The sequence below is a fragment of the Papio anubis genome, chromosome 7, assembly GCF_008728515.1.
Source record: "Papio anubis isolate 15944 chromosome 7, Panubis1.0, whole genome shotgun sequence".
Lineage (NCBI taxonomy): Eukaryota > Metazoa > Chordata > Mammalia > Primates > Cercopithecidae > Papio > Papio anubis.
The window spans coordinates 98,143,016-98,162,118 of NC_044982.1; the positions used below are offsets into that span (position 1 = coordinate 98,143,016).

At 52.7% G+C, this 19,103-nt stretch overlaps 1 protein-coding gene across 3 annotated transcripts; it reads right to left on the bottom strand.

Moving 5' to 3' along the window:
* Positions 1 to 283: 283 nt before the first annotated feature.
* UNC45A (unc-45 myosin chaperone A) lies at positions 284 to 19,076 on the bottom strand. Of its 3 annotated transcripts, none has more exons than XM_031668333.1 (20): positions 18,928 to 19,076; positions 18,565 to 18,726; positions 18,289 to 18,325; positions 17,812 to 17,987; positions 14,502 to 14,594; positions 13,846 to 14,013; positions 11,662 to 11,830; positions 11,191 to 11,361; positions 9,317 to 9,488; positions 7,804 to 8,104; positions 6,844 to 6,938; positions 6,449 to 6,590; positions 5,937 to 6,077; positions 4,965 to 5,092; positions 4,688 to 4,754; positions 4,136 to 4,249; positions 3,791 to 3,906; positions 1,345 to 1,462; positions 1,081 to 1,236; positions 284 to 929 (listed from the first exon to the last, which is right to left on the bottom strand). In XM_031668333.1, exons 1-20 carry the CDS (start codon positions 18,931 to 18,933, stop codon positions 672 to 674), a joined length of 2,790 nt encoding a protein of 929 aa, XP_031524193.1. In that variant the 5' UTR covers positions 18,934 to 19,076; the 3' UTR covers positions 284 to 671. The 3 variants fall into 3 exon arrangements, with proteins under 3 accessions (XP_031524193.1, XP_031524192.1, XP_031524194.1); XM_031668332.1 differs by having other exon boundaries at positions 18,883 to 19,017; XM_031668334.1 differs by having other exon boundaries at positions 17,812 to 18,134; positions 18,928 to 18,984.
* Positions 19,077 to 19,103: the final 27 nt, after the last annotated feature.

Sequence of the window (19,103 nt, forward strand, 5' to 3'; positions counted from 1 at the left end):
CTGCCTGTCTCCCAAAGTGCTGGGATTACAAGCTTGAGGCACCACATCTGGCGAGTTTCTTATTGATTAGCTTCCTAGGCTTACTCTTTGTCCCTCCAATAGGATTAAGAAGCAACTCCTTGGGCCCTGGTTGGGGAATCCACTGGATTCCTTCCATGGAGGTGGCTTTGCCACTGTGAAGCTCCATTGCACACTCACCCACGCCCAGCTCACACCCATACTCATCCACACTCAGAGACTCCCACCCACAGCAGCCCTCCCTGCCCAAGGACAGGGCACACAGTGGAGTTCTACACACTTTTATTGGAGGGGCAGGCCTGATAGCAGGCTCAGGCCACGCTCATAGCTGGTGAGGCTGCTGATGTGTGTGCCCTTCCGGATGCGTCAGGATCCACAGGCTGTGTTAGGATGCACCTTCCCCATTCCCAGCTGACTACAGTAGTACAGAGAAAGGGCCCCTCGCGGTGAGGCTGCAGGCAGTGCTGGCCAAGCAGGGCTGTGTGACTGAACGTGGCCGCTGACTCAGAACAGAGGACATCCTAGGGCAGCAAGCGAGGAGGGGCGAGAGTATTGGGCATGCCAGCCACCACCAGCCAAAGCTGCTTCTGTCCTTGCTCTCTGTGCCACAATAGGTAGCATGTGCATGAGCCTTGGGCCCAGGGACAGCCCCCTCACTCTCCATCTTGGTTGGGTTGGATAAGCCCATATTCCACTGCTTTGTCCAGGCAGGCTGCAGCAGCCCTTGTGACAGGGCTCTGGTCACCCTTAGCTAGCACTGACAAGATCTCCATCATCTCACTCTCCATCAGGGTGCTGGCAATCTGCCTTGAGGCCTCCACCATGTTCAGCACCACCACGGCACCCCGGTGCTGCAGCTCCTGGTTAGAACTCAGAAGCAGGGCCTGCAGGATCTCCAGCCAGTGTGTGGTCTGTGAGAAACAGGGTAGATATGACCCCCAAGCAACAGGCTCAAACTTGGCAAGGGACACACCCACACACCCTAGGACTGTCCCCTTCAGCTGCCACCATGCTGGGAGTTCCTGGTCCGTCCCCACTCCCCCACTGAGAAGAGGCACTGACCACTTGGGGAATGCGGCTGCAGAGCGTGGGCCGCATGGAGGTGAGCATGGCCAAGCCCCCGGCAGCCGCCCGCTGTAGCAGCTCATCATCCTCTCCACTGTACAGCACCAGCAGCTTCAACCGGTCATTGCCCTGGGCTTCAAAGAGGTCCTGCACCTGTGGCCAGATGTGGGGAGTGGACCAAGTCAGCTGGGTGCAAAGCCCAGCCAGGGCACAGGTACCTCTGCATCCCCACCTGTCATGAGCACCTGGATCAACCCTTACCTCCTTGCTCATGGCCAAGTTACACATGCACTCTGTGGCTGCCCGGCGGATCATCTCATGCTCCTCAAACATGTAGCCTTCTATCATGGGCACAGCCTTCTCCTTCAGGATCTTCTGCCTGCAGGGCCACAGGAGGAACCAGCAGGGATACAGTTTGGATGTTGTCCCTTCTAACCCTAATGTTGAACTGTAATCCCCAGTGTTAGAGGTAGGGCCTGATGGGAAGTGACTGGGTCATGGGATGGGTCCCTCATGGCTTGGTGCTGTCCTCGTGATAATGAGTTCTCATGAGATCTGGTTGTTTAAAAGTGTGTGGCATCTCGGCCGAGTGTGGTGGCTCACACCTGTAATCCCAGCACTCTAGGAGGCCGAGGCAGGCAGATGACTTGACGTCAAGAGTTCGAGACCAGCCTGGCCAACGTGGTGAAACCTTGTCTCTGCTAATAATACAAAAAAAAAAATTAGCTGGGCGTGGTGGTGCGCACCTGTAGTCCCAGCTACTTGGGGAGGCTGAAGCAGGAGAATCGCTTGAACCCAGGAGGTGGAAGTTGCAGTGAGCCAAGATCATGCCACTGCACTCCAGCCTGGATGACAGAGGGAGACTCCACCCAAAAAAAAAAAAAAAAAGTGTGTGGCATCTCCCCCCACTGTCTCTTCCTCCTCCTTTCACCAGGTGACGTGCCTGCTCCTGCTTTGCCTTCTACTATGAGAAAAAGCTCTCTGAGGCCTCCTCAGAAGCTAAGCAAATGCTGATGCCATACTTACACAGCCTGTAGAACCATGAACCAATTAAACCTCTTTTCTTTATAAATTACCTAGTCTCAGGTATTCCTTTACAGCAATGCAAGAACAGACTAACACAGGCAGCATCATCAGAGTTTCTACATCCGCTCCACCCTTGCATCCACACCCTCATGCAATCAAGTCCTGGGCTGAGGATTTCTCTTGGCAATGTCCAAGGACCCTCTTGCACCAGACAGGAACTACAGTGCTTCTTAGCCTTCTAACCAGGCCTGGGAAATAGCATAGGATTGTGGAAAATACTCAAAATTAGGAGGCAGAAGACCAGGGTGGTTGTGATGGTGAGGCTAACGCCTAACATTTGAGGGTTTTTGCTTTTGTGTTTTTTTGAGGCAGGATCTCACTCTGTCACCCTGGAGTACAGTGGCTGGAGTACAGTGGCATGATCACAGCTCACTGCTGTAGCATTGATCCCCCAGGCTCAAATGATCCTCCTGCCTCAGCCTCTCTAGTAGCTGGGACTACAGGTGCATGCCACCACACCTTGCTAATTTTTTTTCCAACTGTTAAGTTCAGCAGTACATGTGTAGGATGTGCAGGTTTGTTACATAAGTAACCGTGTGCCATGGTGGTTTACTGCACAGATCATCCCATCACCCAGGTATTAAAAGCCCAGCATCCATTAGCTATTGTTCCTGATGTTCTCCTTAACTTCTTTTTTAAATAGGGACGAGGTATTACTACATTGCTCAGACTGGCTTGAACGTCTGGGCTCCAGTGATCCTCCTGCCTCATCCTCCCAAAGTGTCGGGATTACAGGCGTCAGCCACCGCGCCCGGCCTCATCTGAGTATTTACCCTGACCAGGCACCTGGATCATCTTACTTAATCCTCACCATGGCCCTACGGTAAAGGTACTAGTGTGATCATCATCACTACTGTTCTGCAGAATAGGAAACGGGCTAGGTAATGAGTAATATGTTCAAAGTCACAGTTAGTAATAAAACTAAAACATGCTGGCCGGGCGCAGTGGCTCATGCCTGTAATCCCAGCATTTTGGGAGGCTGAGGTGGGCAGATCACAAGGTCAGGAAATCTAGAACAGCCTGACCAACGTGGTGAAACCATGTCTCTAGAAAAATACAAAAATTAGCTGGGCGTGGTGGCGTGCGCCTATAATCCCAGCTACTCAGGAGGCTGAAGCAGGAGAATCACTTAAACCTGGGAGGTGGAGGTTGCAGCGCGCTGGGATTGTACCACTGTACTCTAGCCTGGGCAACAGAGCAACACTCCGTCTCAAAAAAAAAAAAAACTAAAACATGCTGATATGGCACAATGCTAGGGGCCAGGTACCCATGTAGTAAGTACTTTTAAGTGTATTTTCTCATTTTATTCTCCTCATCACTATGCCATGAGGTAGGTACTATAATCATCCCATTTCACAGAGGGAAAAACTGAGGCAGAGCAGTTAAATAACTTGCCTGAGGTTACCCATTTGCAATCAGGGAAGCTAGGCAGTCTGACTCTAGAGTCTGCCATGCCATGCTGCCTCTCGGCCTGTCTCCTCCTCTCTAATGATGCAGAGGAGTCACTGTGAGGCTCACAGAAGCCAATGACCGAGGAGCATTTCCCACTGTGTAAACTGCTGTGGGGGATATTCCAAATCCTGATGCCTGGTCCAGGCCCCGCAATCCCAAGGGACCTTACCGGAGCCTCTCGCTGATCCCGGCCAGGTTTGTTAGGGCCATGAGCGCCTCGAAGTTCTGCAGGCCTGAGCAGTTGAGGTGCAGCAGGGAGACAAGGGGCCGGACCACCTCATAGATCTGCAACATGCACCCACCTGTCGGGTACTTGCTGCAGGCCCCACAAGCCCCACCAACCCTGCAGGGAGGAGCCCACCCCTAAGAGAGTACTGCTGTCTCAGGCTGTCCTCCCTGCCCCAGGGTTTGGCAAAGCTGAAACTTCCTGCTGGTCCCAAAGGGGAGCTACAGCCCAGCCCACAGGCCATCAGGGACGGAGGGAGTAGAAAGGACGGGGCAGGAAGATACGCACCCGCTCACCAGGGAAGGTCATCTCGGGGTTGGAGGTGATGGTGAGCTTGGCAAGGGCCTGGGCTGCCTTTGTCTGCCCCACGTCCGTGCCTTCCAGGGCCAGCGGGATCAGTGCCTGTAGGAACAAGCCCGTCACTGCTTAGGACATGCCTGGGAGTGTAAGACCCCAACTATCAGGTCCCCAGTCCCTGACCGTCCCACCTTTACCCTCCTCCCTCTCCCCAGGCTTGACTCCCTGTGCAGACCCTCTGCACCCAAACACTTCCTGAAACATCTCATAAGGGCTGGACATGGATTGTGCTGGGCACCAGGGCCATGGAGGTAAATGAGACAAAGGAATAGTAGAGCCTAGGACCTTCACAGCCACCAGTGTGGAGGGGCCAAGGAGCCTGCCCGCTTCCGTGTCACTCTCTCAGCGGGACAATGTTCCTCTGGCCATGAATAATGTTTTTCTGTCCCACATCTAACACCCAGGTCTAGTATGGCAGCTGCTGAGTCATGTTTTATAGGCTGACGGCTCAGCCATCAGGAAGGGGGGTGTAAACCAGCTTACCCTGCCGCCTCCCTGGGCAACCACAGTGCCTCGGTCCTCTACCTCTTCCACCAAAGCCAGGAAGACCCTGTGGGGAGAAGGCAGTGGTGCGCAGGCGGCTCTGGGACTCTGGCAGGCAGACGCTCCACTTCTGGGCTCAGCAAGGATGGCAGCCAGGCAGGCAGCCCCTGTCGCTCTAAGAGGCCCACAGCACTGGAACCTACACCCTCTGGAGCCACATCCGCAGCCCTGAGGCTCAGGAGTTGGGAAAGGTTGGCTCCCACCAAGGCTGGCTTACCTGGAAAGCAGCTCTCTGCAGGAACTGGTCAGCACAGGGCTCTCCGTCTTCACCATGCACGCCATGGCCGACACCACACCCGCCGCCAGCAGCTTCTTCACCCGAGCCCGCACGAAGCTCGGCTTGTCCTGGGGGAGAAGACAGCTTAGGAGAGGGGCCTGGACTGACTCACAGAGAAAGGGGGACCCTTCTCACAGCAGCAGTTGAGGAACTGGGAAATAAAACAGCCAGACAGGCCAGGCACGGTGGCTCATGCCTGTAATCCCAGCACTTTCGGAGGCCGAGGCGGGCGGACCACAAGGTCAGGAGATTGAGACCATCCTGGCTAACACGGTGAAACCCTGTCTCTACTAAAAATACAAAGAATAAGCCGGGCTTGGTGGTGGCCACCTGTAGTCCCAGCTGCTCAGGAGGCTGAGGCAGGAGAATGGCGTGAACCCGGGAGGCAGACTTGCAGTAAGCCAAGATCACACCACTGCACTCTAGCCTGGGCGACAGAGCAAGACTCCGTTTCAAAAAATAAAAATAAAAGATAAAATAAATAAATAAAACAGCCAGACAAAGGGAAACAAACTGGCTTAAAAGGGAGGCTGTTGGCTGGGCGCAGTGGCTCACGCCTGTAATCCCAACACTTTGGGAGGCTGAGGTAGGCGGATCACGAGGTCAGGAGATCAAGACCATCCTGGCTAACACAATGAAACCCTATCTCTACTAAAAATACAAAAAAATTAGCTGGGTGTGGTGGCGGGCGCCTGTAGTCCCAGCTACTCAGGAGGATGAGGCAGGAGAATGGCGTGAACCCAGGAGGCAGAGCTTGCAATGAGCCGAGATTGCGCCACTGCTCTCCAGCCTGGGCGACAGAGCGAGACTCCGTCTCAAAAAAAAAAAAAAGAGAGGTTTTCTGCTGTGGATACCCTGGGTTAGCTGGTCCCCATGGTGGGGAACCCTCCAGCCCCTCTGGCGGCCCCTCACCTTGGGGTGCTGCTCAGGCACGTGCTGCTTGGCATACTTGGCCAGCTCCACCATCTTGGGGTCAGGCTCCTCATAGTCATAGCTGTTGGTGCAGTTCACCAGCGCCGAGGCCACCGCAAAGAGCACTGACCTCTCCTCAGACTGCCAGGACAGAGAGGCATTCACATGGGCATCCCGGGGCAGAGCAGCACTCAGATAAATGCTGTCCAGGCCCAGGCCCCCAGTTCCACCCTCAGTTGGGACCCTTGGGTACAGGATGAATTCAGGAAGCTCCCCAGGCCCCAGATTTTGGGAGCTTACAAACTTGACCTCCCCAGCTCCTCCAAGAAGAACGTCCTTGCTAACACCACTGGTGCTGGCCAACGTGCCCACACTACACGGAGAAGCCACTCAGTCACCAGCCCTCCTCCCTGGAGTCAAAAGACCCCATTGGCCAAGCCCTGCCAAGAAAGCCTGATAAGCTCTAATCCTAGACAGTGTCTCCAGGCGGACAGCAGGAACCACAGAGCTACCCTGCTGAGCTGGAACAGAGCCTTCAGAGCAGCCGCATCCTCCACAAACTCTTCCTTCACGTCAGCATCAAAGGTCAGGTAAGCCAGGCCCTCCACTGCCCAGCGCCGAGTGCCTGCATCGATCTGGTCATTGCACAGCCACCTGGGGACATGCAGGATAGTGGACAACCCTCAGGATTGGGGCTAGGGAGGAGCACACCAAGGCCAAGGGGGAAAAACCAAGGGTTTGGGCATCCCTTCAATGTATAGAAGCAGTTCACGTACCAGGATCCAGACTGCAGCCCCTGCCTGAGCCTGAGAGCAGGACAGGGAGGAGGCCCCAACTCCCACCCAGACCCTCGTGTCTTAAGATCTATCCCACAGGTGGGGGACCACAGCAAGGCCAGACGACTCACTTTCGACACTGCTTAGCCAGTTTGAGAGTGGAGCCTTCAGCAAACTGCTTCATGCTGAAGTCAGTCCCTCCAGCCGAACCAAGCTTACAGAGTCCCTGGAGGAAGAGGGCAAGACCAGCTGGCCTCTGGGGAAGGAGGCAGGAGCTAAGCTCCTCCATACCTGGCTTGGACTCCCTCCCTGGCACTCTGCCATGGCCCGCTGGAGGCTACACAGACAAATCAGCACCCTCTCCCTCCAGACCACCACCTAGAGCATGTGGCAGCAAAATCAGCTAGTGGGTGGCCGCATGACACAGCATCTGCAGACACTGACGTGCTGGCCACTGGACCGTCATGGGCCCAACCCCTTCCCAGGCCATACTGAGAATGGCTCTGTTTCCTTCCACGTCACACAAAGAAGCCCTCTGCAGGTGTAGTGGAGAGGTGTGTGGGGAGAGGACACGTGCTTCAGCCACAGCCAAAATCCTTATGGGATGGAGAAATCCAGGACTGAGTGCCCCATGGAGGAAGACCAGCTTCCACAGGGTGCACAGCCACAACAGGCTCATGGAGGGCCAGGTAGTCCCCAAACCCCCAAACCACCAGTTCCCGGGAACGCTGCATGACCCCTGTAGGCCCAGCCTTAAGCCCTGTGGTGGGAGGAGCCATGCCCACGTCTCTGGCCACAACAAGGCCCAGAATCTCATTAATTAATTCATTCATTCATTCTGTTGCCCAGGCAGAAGTGCAGTGACATGGGTGGCTCACTACAGCCTCAACCTCCTGAGCTCAAGTCCTCCTGTCTCAGCCTCCCATGTAGCTGGACCTACAGGCATGCACTACCAAGTCTGGCTAATTTTTTTAGAATTACAATATTCCTTATTTTCATCTAGAGTGTGCTGGGACCGCACCCTGCAATACCAGCTGGACCAGGACCCCTGCCTGGCTGCCTGCCCACCCACCCCAGGCCCACCGTCTCACCACCAGGGCCCGGATGCGGATGCTGTCCTTCTCACTGCGCTTATATAGGTCCTTCAGCAGTGAGACACCATTGGCAGTGATGAATGAGGCCCGCTTAGCCTTGCCGGCTGCGTGGATCAGAGCTTCCACGGCCACCAGCTGCTCCTCCTCCTGCTCAGAGGCACACAGAGCAATCACACTCTCCATGACACCGCTCAGCTCCAAGGCCCGGTTGCCAGCGTCACACGGGCCCTGCAGGAGGCAGGACACCGTCTGGATGGCCCGTAGCTTCCCGGCCAGCCCTTGGCCCTCAAACCAGCTCCTGAGGGGCACAGGGTGACAGCTGTCACACCAAGGCCAACATAAAGGGACTCTTCTTTCCTCCCTTCCCCTCCACTGGCCAGGCACCTGCACTACTTGGGCAGAAACAGCAGGAAAGTTGCCAATGGGAGGACTAGGACGTTTCCACCTGGACAATAGTGGCTGATTTTCTTTATCGACACTTTCACTCGAGCCTTCCCTGACATAGTATCTAACACAGGTTACTCCCACATCACCATTGATGTCCCTTCCTGGACTTAAGCTCTGAAATGATTCTGCTTATTTCATAATTTATCATCAGTTTTCTCCCCAACAGCTGTAAGTTCCTTTGATTTTTTTTTTTTTCTTTTTTTTTTGAGACAGAGTCTCACTCGGTCCCCAAGGCTGGCGTGCAATGGCGTGGTCTCGGCTCACTGCAACCTCCACCTCCTGGGTTCAAGCGATTCTCCTGCTTCAGCCTCCCAAGTAGCTAGGATTACAGGCATCCACCACCACGCCTGGCTAATTTTTTTTATTTTTAGTAGAGATGGGGTTTCACCATGTTGGCCAGGTTGGTCTCGAACTCCTGACCTCAGGTAATCCACCTGCCTCCACCTCCCAAAGTGCTGGGATTACAGGCGTGAGCCACCGCGCCCAGCCTATAATCTCATTTAAGAATAAGGACTGTTGCCCAGGCGCAGTGGCTCACGCTTGTAATCCCGGCACTTTAGGAGACCAAGGCAGGCAGATCACCTCAGGTGTGAGGTCAGAGTTCGAGACCTCACAGGCGCATGCCTGTAATCCCAGCTACTCAGGAGGCTGAGGCAGGAGAATTGCTTGAACTCTGGGAGGCGGAGGTTGCGGTGACCCGAGATCGTGCCATTGCACTCCAGCCTGGGCAACAAGAGTGAAACTCCGTCTCAAAAAAAATAATTAGGACTGTCATGTTTCACCTGTGTGAGAACAGATGCGTAGGAAGTGCTTGGTAAACCCAGTACGTGCTTGATGGCATTTGTTGCATTACTGGAACATTGATTTGAGAAAGAACCTCCCGGGGGAGGCCACTTGGAACAGGAAGTGGGCCTTGGGGCCACTTTCCCTTCGTCCAGCCCCCAACTAGTCCTCCCTAAGCCTACTCTTTCTGCTGGAAACCTTTCATTTCTGCCCCTCCTCAAGGAGTCAGAACTTTTTTGCTGGAATCCCTGGCAACAGGAGGTGAAACAGACTTCCTTACTTGATGTAGTTTTCACAGAGTCGGTGGAAATTCTCCCTCTCTGCATCACACTTGAGGTCATCAAAGAGCTTGCTGAGGAGAATGGAGGCGCTCATGCGGCTGTTCGCGGTCACTGCAAGCTCCCCAGGAGGGTCCTGTAGAGAGCCCCCAACTTCCAAAATCTTTTTCAGACCTGAAAAGACACCCCATTTAGAAATTAGAATACTAGTTACAACCCCTACAAGTAAAAGGAAGAGGCTTCCTAGGAGATGCGGAGAAAAGCAAGACAAGAAGGCTACAGAGTTCTGACAACTGCGTCCAGGGCAGCCCAGAGAATCTGCTTAGCTGATCTGCTACCTAAGGGAGGCAGCTATAGGATCGGGAAGGACCTCAGAAGTGAGGCCTGCATGCCAACCCTGCCCCTGGGGCCAAATGCTCTGGAGCTTTGAGGTTCCTCATCTGTAAAACTAAGGGGAAAGGAATATCCACACCTCATAGGATCATTGTGAACACAATATCCACACCTCACAGGATCATTGTGAAAGGCCCTGCTCATGCAGGGCCTTTGCAGAGCTTTTCTTATTTATCTTTTTTTTTTTTTTTTTTTGAGACAGTCTCGCCCTGTTGCCCAGGCTGGAGTGCAATGGCGAGATCTCAGTTCACTGCAACCTCCGCCTCCTGGGTTCAAGCGATTCTCCTGCCTCAGCCTCCAGAGTAGCTGGGATTACAGGTGCGTGCCACCACGCCCGGCTAATTTTTTGTATCTTTTAGTAGAGATGGGGTTTCACTATGTTGGCCAGGCTGGTCTCAAACTCCTGATCTCATGGTCTGCCCACCTCGGCCTTCCAAAGTGCTGGGATTATAGGCATGAAGCACCGCACCCAGCTCTTATTTATGTTTTAGGGGAAAAGAGAGATGAATTGATATATCTACCTTTATTTTTTCCTCTAAGTATGGAAGTAATACATGCTCACTAAAAAAAAACAGGGGCCAGGCGCAATGGCTCATGACTGTAATCGCAACACTTTGGGACACCAAGGTGGGTGGATTGTTTGAGGTCAGGAGTTCGAGACCAGCCTGGCCAATATGGTGAGATTCCATCTCTACTAAAAATACAAGAATTAGCAGGGCATACTGATGTGTGCCTGTAATGCCAGCTACTCGGGAGGCTCAGGCAGGAGAATTGCTTGAACCTGGGAAACGGAGGCTACAGTGAACTGAGATCGTGCCACTGTACTCCAGCCTGGGCGACAGAGTGAGACTCCATCTCAAAACAAAAAAAGATACAGAAAGCTAATCCAGCCTCTCTGCTAACCTGCTTGCAGGCTCATTCAGTGTGCATGTATCTGCACACACATATGATAGAAGAGTCTAACTTTGAGCCCCCTAAGGGTAGCTCCTATGTCTAGTAGGTGTTGCAAGAGCTGAATCCCATTGCTCTGGAAGATCTTCTCAGTTCCAGCATCCTCCTGGGCCAAAGGACGCACTTCAGTGCAGACACATGGCTGGAGATAATCACAACTTTTCTTCCTTTTTTTTTTTTTTTTTTTGAGACAGGGTCTCCCTCTGTTGCCCAGGCTGTACTGCAGTGATGCAATCATAGCTCACTGAAGCCTTGACCTCCCAGGGTTAAGTAATTCTCGCACCTCAGTCTCTGGAGTAGCTAGGACTGCAGACGCACACCACCACGCCCAGCTAATTTTTTAAATTTTTCATAGAGACAGGGTCTTGCTATGTTGCCCAGGCTAATCTCAAACTCCTGGCTTCAAGTGACCCCCTGCCTCCCAAAGTGCATCATCCACCATGCCTGGCCCCACTCACAACTTTTCTTACTACTCCTAAAGATAAACAAACTTCAGCTGCCCAAGCAAGTTTTTGTGAACTATTTCACCTACCTTGGTCAATAACCCAGAGGGTGAGGCTGTTGTTGGGGTCCTTGAGAGACTTCCGGGGCACTGCTTTAATCAGGAGGGTCAGGGCATTGTCTCGGCCTTGGCCAGAGACCCCCACCTCTGTCAGCAGATCTAAGAGGTTACTGATGAGGACCTTCAGCTCCCGGGCAGGATCTGGCAACAAGAAGACATCAGTGGGCTCCACAGCAGCCCAGCCCTGTTTGACCCTTGAACTTCAACAAACCAGGGAGACACAGGGAAGGGGGGATCCACATCCCAGGCTCCAGACTGAGCTCCAGCTTTGTCCTGAGACACCTTGGCTGCTGAGAATCTAGAGTAAAATAACGTCACCAAACCGTATTCCAAACAACCTGCAGCTCCAATTCTAGTCCCCAAAAAACTGGCCTGGCTGGCTCAGCCCCATCCCTTCCATGACAGTAACATCCAAAAGACCCCAGACCTGCTTCCACTCACCCACGATGATGGCGCCTTCTTTGCCTTGGAATCCTTTTTTGACACCTTCCTTGAGGGCATCAAACATAACCTGCAGTAGGTGGCAGGCAGCCAGGGACACAGCCTGGTTTTCCATACCCAGGATGGAGACTACTCGCCGAGTTCCCAGTATGCTCAGGGTTGCCACTGTCTGCGGTGGGAGAGGTGGACAGAAGCTTCCAGTTGGTCAAGGGCAGCCACAGATATCCCTAACTGTAAGTTAGAGAATATGGCCAGAAGGAGAGAATTGGGTGGAAGGCCCAGCTCCAGGTGAAACCAAGACAGAACAGATGGCATGACCCAGGGTAATGGCAGGATAATTTTGTTAGAAAGACTTCCTAAAGGAAACATTCCAGCGCAATGCCCTACTACCTCTCCTTGGCGCCAGAGAAGACACAGTATACTGTGGCCCTGGGAGCAGTTGCTTTAGCTCATGTCTCCCCAAGAAAAAGACCTAAACCTAGACAAAGCTACCTGACCACAAGGCTTAATGGTCTAGTGCTTCCCCAATCTAAACCCTGAGGTTCTTTCCACACCCTGGGGATGTGAATGTGCACGGAATGGGCCCATGAGACCTCTCCACCCCGTTTCTAAGCTGGAGAACCCTAGAAGGCCTGCTTGGTCCACTGAGCCCTGATCCTGACTGCTTCCACTTAGCAGCTGAGTGTCCTTGGCCAAGACTGTGAACTGGGATGGACCAGAAGGCAGGAGGGAACAGAATGCATATGCTTTTACCAATCTTAGCCTTGTGAGACCCAGAATGCAGCCCAAGCTCAGCCTAAAGAGATTTCATTGACTATTTCACAGTTCCACTCCTATCTAGGAATTGTGGGCTCCCCTAAAAGCAACCAAGGGTCTAGTCTTTGGTTCCCTCTTCCCTGGAGCAAGCCAGCTCAGGTAAGAGGGGGATGTGGACTTCACCACACTGGCCCAGGAGCAGGACTGTTCTTGCTGAACTGTCCATGCTGGGCCACCACCATCCGTGCTGAGAATCATGTTGGGGCCAAGCCCTACGTGTCTGGTCACTGTCTCAATGGTAAAGAGATGCTGTGGTGGCCAGGCGCAGTGACTCACGCCTGCAATCCCAACACTTTGGGAGGCTGAGACAGGCGGATCACAAGGTCAGGAGATCAAAACCATCCTGGCTAACACGGTGAAACCCCGTCTCTACTAAAAATACACAAAAATTAGCCGGGCGTGGTGGCAGATGCCTGTAGTCCCAGCTACTCGGCAGGCTGAGGCAGGAGAATGGCGTGAACCCAGAAGGCGGAGCTTGCAATGAGCCGAGATTGTACCACTGCACTCCAGCCTGGGAGACAGAGTGAGCCTCCGTCTCAAAAAAAAAAAAAAAGATGCTGTGGTGACATCGCTGACCACATCACTCACTATAAGGACTCTCTGCTCCAGAGGAAATGACAATTTGATCTTTAGAGCAAGGACAAGTGCCCTTTTCTGGGCAATGAGCTTGCTTGTGCCATATGGACATTGAAGGAGTCAATGACCAATGTGTTTTTGGGAGTTGGCTGCAGGAAAGCTGGGGCTCACACTTGTAAGCCCCCCACAAAGCAAGTGCTTGGGGTACCCCAGGACTGTTTTTGCTCTTGCTAGCCCCACTTCATCCTAATTTATGTTGGTCTTTTTCACCCCATTTTTATTTTTTCTCTCTTGTTACACGTATTTCCTTGTACTCTGCCTTAAGTTATTTTCGTTTGTTTGTTTGTTTTTTTGAGATAGTCTCGCTCTGTCACCCAGGCTGGAGTGCAGTGGCATCATCTCGGCTCACTGCAACCTCCACCTCCTGAGTTCAAGCAATTCTCGTGCCTCAGCCTCCTGACTAGCTGGGATTGCAGGCGCACACCACCACGCCTGGCTAATTTTTTTATTTTTAGTAGAGATGGGGTTTCTCCATGTCCCCCAGGCTAGTCTTGAAACCTCAAGTGATCCACCTGCCTCAGCCTCCCAAAGTGCTGGGATTACAGGTGTGAGGCACCATGACTGGCCTAAGGTCTTTTTAGAATAAGATAAGGGGTAGAGGGTGGGTGGAAGAGTGGATGGATGGATGGATGGGTAGATGAGTGGATGGGCAGATGAGCAGATAGGTGGACGGAGGGACAGATGGACAGACAAAGGGACTGAAGCAGTAAGCAGCCTCTCCACTCCACCTACCCGTGACTGATGCTCAGAGCAAATGCCAACCAGCGTACGCAGAGCTGCCAGCATGAGGTCAGTCTCTCCCGTGTCCAGCAGACGTTGCAAGAGCTGAACCCCATTGCTCCGGAAGATCTTCTCTGCTCCAGCATCCTCCCTGGCCAGCACCACCAGGTTCTGAGAAGCCTACGTCAAAGGAAGTACATTATAATGTTGACACTGCACGTGGCATAGGACGCAGCACTGGTGAGCAGGGGCCCTGAGCCCCAGACCTCACTGCTTCCACTTCACAGTTGAGTGATCATGGCCAAAAAATAACCTCTTTGAAGTTTAGCTTCCTCTGTAAGTAGAGGGAAGAGCCTTCTCTCAGAATTGATGGTTAGAGCAAATGAGTCCCCAGCACAGCCTGAGGGGCTGGGACAGTGCCTCAGTTACCTCCGTACACCCAGCTCCTGGCACAGGGCTTGGCCAGCAAGGCACTCTGTGAACTCCTTGGTTCACGCTAAAGCCCCAGACCCTCAGACCTCCCATCCAGGCCCCATGAGCCCAGCTGCACGATTGGAGGAGCTGCAGAGCAGGGCAGCAGGGGCTTTTGGGGCCTACATGGGTGAAGGGTACTATGGATGGGTGGCTCTTGTGGGAGCTCACTTACTGACTCAGCCCAGGGCCTATACCTTTTGCTTTTTCTCAGTGCCCTTCTCTTCTGGGTCCAACAGTATTTGAAACATCTGTTCCACTTTGGCATCCGTCGAGGACATGTATCGCACCTAGACAAACCAACAAAGCATGGAAGAAATCATGGCTCTTGGCCAGAGACATCATATTCCCTATTCATTTGTCTCTGGCTCCTCACTCTGGGAGGCACAGTGAAGATGTCTAGGCTCAGGGCTAGCACCTAGCTACCCTGGGCAGGAAGAGACATGCCTGGCAGTGCCTCCTAAATTTCCCGCAGTTGTTTTTCTTTCTGAGCGATTTCCTGCTTGGGCAGCAGGGGAAGCGCCCATGCTGTAGTGCCTTTCGGGAGGGGAGGCATCCTGTCAGCTACAAAGCAACCCACTCACAGTGGTGCCATCTACGTTGTGGCAGTGTGAATGGGCTGCCCATGGCACTGAACTAAGCATTTATAACTCCTGCCAGGGAGCTGGCAGATTGTGAGGTAGTTGCTAACACTTCCTTTAGCTCCAGAAATCTCTTTGGACTGTTTTAAAAATAATCTGAGCTGGGCACAGTGGCTCACGCCTGTAATCCCAAAACTTTGGGAGGCCGAGGCAGGCGGATCACCTGAGGTCAGGAGTTCGAGACTAGCCTGGCCAACATGGTGAAACCCCATCTCTACTAAAAATACAAAAATTAGCTGGGTGTGGTGGCAGACGCCTGTAATCCCAGCTACTCAGGAGGCTGAAGCAGGAGAATCGCTTGAACCTGGGAGGCAGAGGTTGCAGAGAGCAGAGATCCTGCCACTGCTCTCCAGCCTGGGTGACAGGGTGAGACTCTGTCTCAATAATAATAATAATCTGAATGGGCAAGATCATTCTAGGCCTACCCCCACCCCCCAGAGTCCTGGGCATAGATGGTGGCACAAGCCTAGCATGTGGGCCACCTGCCTTTCTCTCTCGCACCCATGGCAGCCATGACTAACCAGTCATGGCATGTTCCCCGGCTCAGTTCAGGCAATCTGCTTCCTAATTCTTCTCAACATAGGATTCTGGGCAGCCACTGCCAATCAGAGTTGGCACTGAGAGAGAAAACCTATTTGCTTTCCCAGGTTTCAACATTTCAGTGAGGTGTCTGCCATCATGTTATCTGCTTCCACTGTGTCAGCATTTTAACATCAAATTATCTGGTGAATTTGAGCTTGGTTATAGTTCATAATGGTCTTTAGATTCTTTTCTCCTAATTTAAAAACATATATATTTTATACAACTTCTCTTTATTAAAAAAATATGAACAGGTGATGCAGTCTCCTTTGGAAAGTCCTCTCAATCCCATTCCTTTCCCCAGGGGTTGCAATGTTATCATTTTGATGTATATCTTTTAAAATATTTTCCTAGGCCTGACACGGTGGCTCATGCCTGTAATCCCACCACTTTGGGAGGCCAAGGCAGGTGGATCATGAGGTCAGGAGATCGAGACCATCCTGGCTGGCATGGTGAAACCTCGTCTCTACTAAAAATACGAAAGAATTAGCCGGGTATGGTGGCAGGCACCTGTAGTCCCAGTTACTCTGGAGGCTGAGGCAGGAGAATGGCGTAAACCCAGGAAGTGGAGCTTACAGTGAGCTCAGATCACGCCACTGCACTCCAACCTGGGCGACAGAGTGAGATTCAGTCTCAAAAAAATAAATAAATAAAATATTTTCCTGAAAAAATAAAGAAACAAAAATGCATATTTGGCCCAGTGCCATGGCTCACACCTATAATCCCAGCAAGTTGGGAGGCTGAGGTGGGTAGATCCCTTGAGCCCAGGAGCTCAAGACCAGCTACCTGGGCAACACAGTAAAACCCTGTCTCTACCAAAAATATAAAAATTAGGCGAGCGTGGTGACACGCATTGTCCCAGCTACTTGGGAGGCTGAGGTGGGAGGATCGCTTGAGCCTGGGAGGCAGAGGTTGTACTCCAGCATGGGTGACAGATTGAGACCCTGTCTCAAAATACATAAACAAAAAAATAAAAATAAAAATAAATTTTAAAAATAAAATATTTTCAGCTGGGTGCAGCGGCTCACACCTGTAATCCCAGCACTTTGGGAGGCCGAGGTGGGCAGATCACGAGGTCAGGGGCTCCAGACCATCCTGGCCAACACAGTGAAACCCTGTCTCTATTAAAAATACAAAAACTTAGCTGGGCGTGGTGGCACGCCCCTGTAGTCCCAGTCCCAGCTACTTGGGGGGCTGAGGCAGGAGAACTGCTTGAACCTGGGAGGCAGACGTTGCAGTGAGCTGAGATCACGCCACTGCACTCCAGCCTGGGCAACACAGCAAGACTCTGTTTCAAAAAATAAATAAATAAATACATAAATAAATTAAATTAAATATTTTCCTTTGTATTTACATACCCAAGTGTACCCACAGAAAAAATATAGCATTATTTTGCTATGCAGGGGATCATTAACATAAATGATATAATACTATATGTGTTATCATATATTTTTCTTCTTTTCTTTTTCAAAAGAGACAGGGCCTCACTCTGTCATCCAGGCTGGAGTGCAGTGACACGATCATAGCTCACTGTAACTGCAAAATCCAGGGCTCAAAGGATTCTCCTGCCTCAGCCTCACAAGTAGCTGGGACTACAAGGGTGTGCCAACACACCCAGCTAACTTTTTAAGTTTTGGTAGCAACAGGGTCTCACTATGCTGCCCAGGCTGGTGTCAAACTCCTAGCCTCAAGTGATCGTCCCATCTTGGCCTCCCAAAGCACTAGGATTACAGGCATGAGACAGCATGCCCTGCCTATTTTGCTTTGTTTATTCAACAAGTGTCCCAGAGCTTTCCATTTCAATGTGTGTGTATCTACCCATTCTCAGTAACTATATAAGAGTCTCTAGTAAGGACATTACCCAATTTATTCAGCCATTCCTCTATGGCTGGGCATTTAGGCAAGTTCCAAGCTTTTACTACAAAAAAGGCTGAAATAAACAAACAGCAAGAAGTAAACATAGGGGATCAAAAGATACGCTCATTTCAAATTTGATATGCTAAAGTACTCTCCAAAAGAACTGTACCAGCCTCACCACTGATGTGTCTGCCTCTCTCCTTCTTGAAAAGTATACAAACTTTTAAATGTCTGCCAAACAGACCTCCAAATCAACAGTAACACGCTGTCATCTTAATTTGCTTTTCCCTGGCCACAGGCAAGGTTAACCAGAATTCTATATGTTCACTTGCCATCAGTATCTCTTGTCTGGAGAACTGTGTCTGCACCCTGGCCCAGATCCCTTCACCACCACCGGTCAAGCTTCCACCTCTCTGGGTCACTCACATACCTTCTCCTGAATCTGGCCCCCGATGTTCCGCAAGGCCTCCTGGAAAACTTTGTTCTTGGGCTCCAAGCTCACACATCTCTGCAGGTCAAGGACAGCCTGGTCGAGGCGGCCCAGCTTCTCTAGGGCTTGGCTCCGCCGGTAGAGTGCTTTGACATCCCCACCATCCTTTTCAATGGCTGAGCACAAACAGGAGCGCTGTCAGCACCCATGAGGCCACCATCTCCAGGCAAGAGCAGTAGGGAAAGATCTCGAGGAAAGGCCAGAAGAAGGTAGGGGGACGAATGTGGGGCTCGGTGCTTCAGCCTCAGAAAAGGTGAGGGTAGCTGCAGAAAAGGAAAGGCCCGAGGCAGTGGGAAAGAAAGCAGGCAGATGTGTCTCTGGGGCCAAAGGAGGAGAATGTGATGGTGCAGCGGTCCCAGAGTCCTTGCCCACCACAGAAGCCCTACAGCTCCACACGAGGGTCCACCATTCCCCTACCTTTGGATGCCTCTGTTTCTGCTTTGTCGTAATCTTCCTGTAAGAGAAAGACAGGAGCCTGAAAGAATGGTCATCTCCCTTTCGGGGCACTAACCAGGCAGCAGGGGTACTCTCGCTGTCCAAGGTCACCCGATCCCCCTTCACGCTGAAGTGCAAAAGACATCTGGCAAGCGGGGATGGCCTGGAAGCTTGAATTCCCAGCTGGGGCCCAAGCATCAGCTGAGATGGGCGAACCGGGGCCCGGCAGGCAAGGGGAAGAGCGCCAGGCTCCCTCACCAGCTTGAGGTGGCAGGCGGCCCGGTTCCGGTGCAGAATGGCCTGGTCCTGGGGCGTCGCGTCCAGACCCAGGGCCTGAGTGTAGGCCCCCAGGGCGCCCTCGTAGTCTCCACATTTGAACAGCTCGTTGCCCTCTTTCCGCAGCTGCTCCACTGAGCTGGCCTGTAGAGAGAAAGGGGGCGGAAACGTCGGAGGGGGTTCGGGGCAGAGCCCTGGAGAAGAGGAGGGATAGGCACGAGCCTCATGGATGGGGAGAATGAGGCCTGGGATGGTCAGGGCGGGTGCGAAGGGGTGATGGCGCGGGGATTGGGTACGCACCCCGGAGGTGGCCGGCCGGGGCTCGGGGGTCCCTGGACCACTCACAGTCATCGCGGAGAGGTTGTCCCGTGCCCGCGCAGGCGCAGTCTCTGGGGAGGGACGAGTCTGGCTCCGGACGCTGCCGGGAGCTGCCCCGCCCCACTCTTGCGTCGGAGGTGGAGTCAGAGAGGGGCAGGGGCGGGGCACTCGACTCTGGATCGCAGGTGCAGGCAAGCTCCGGG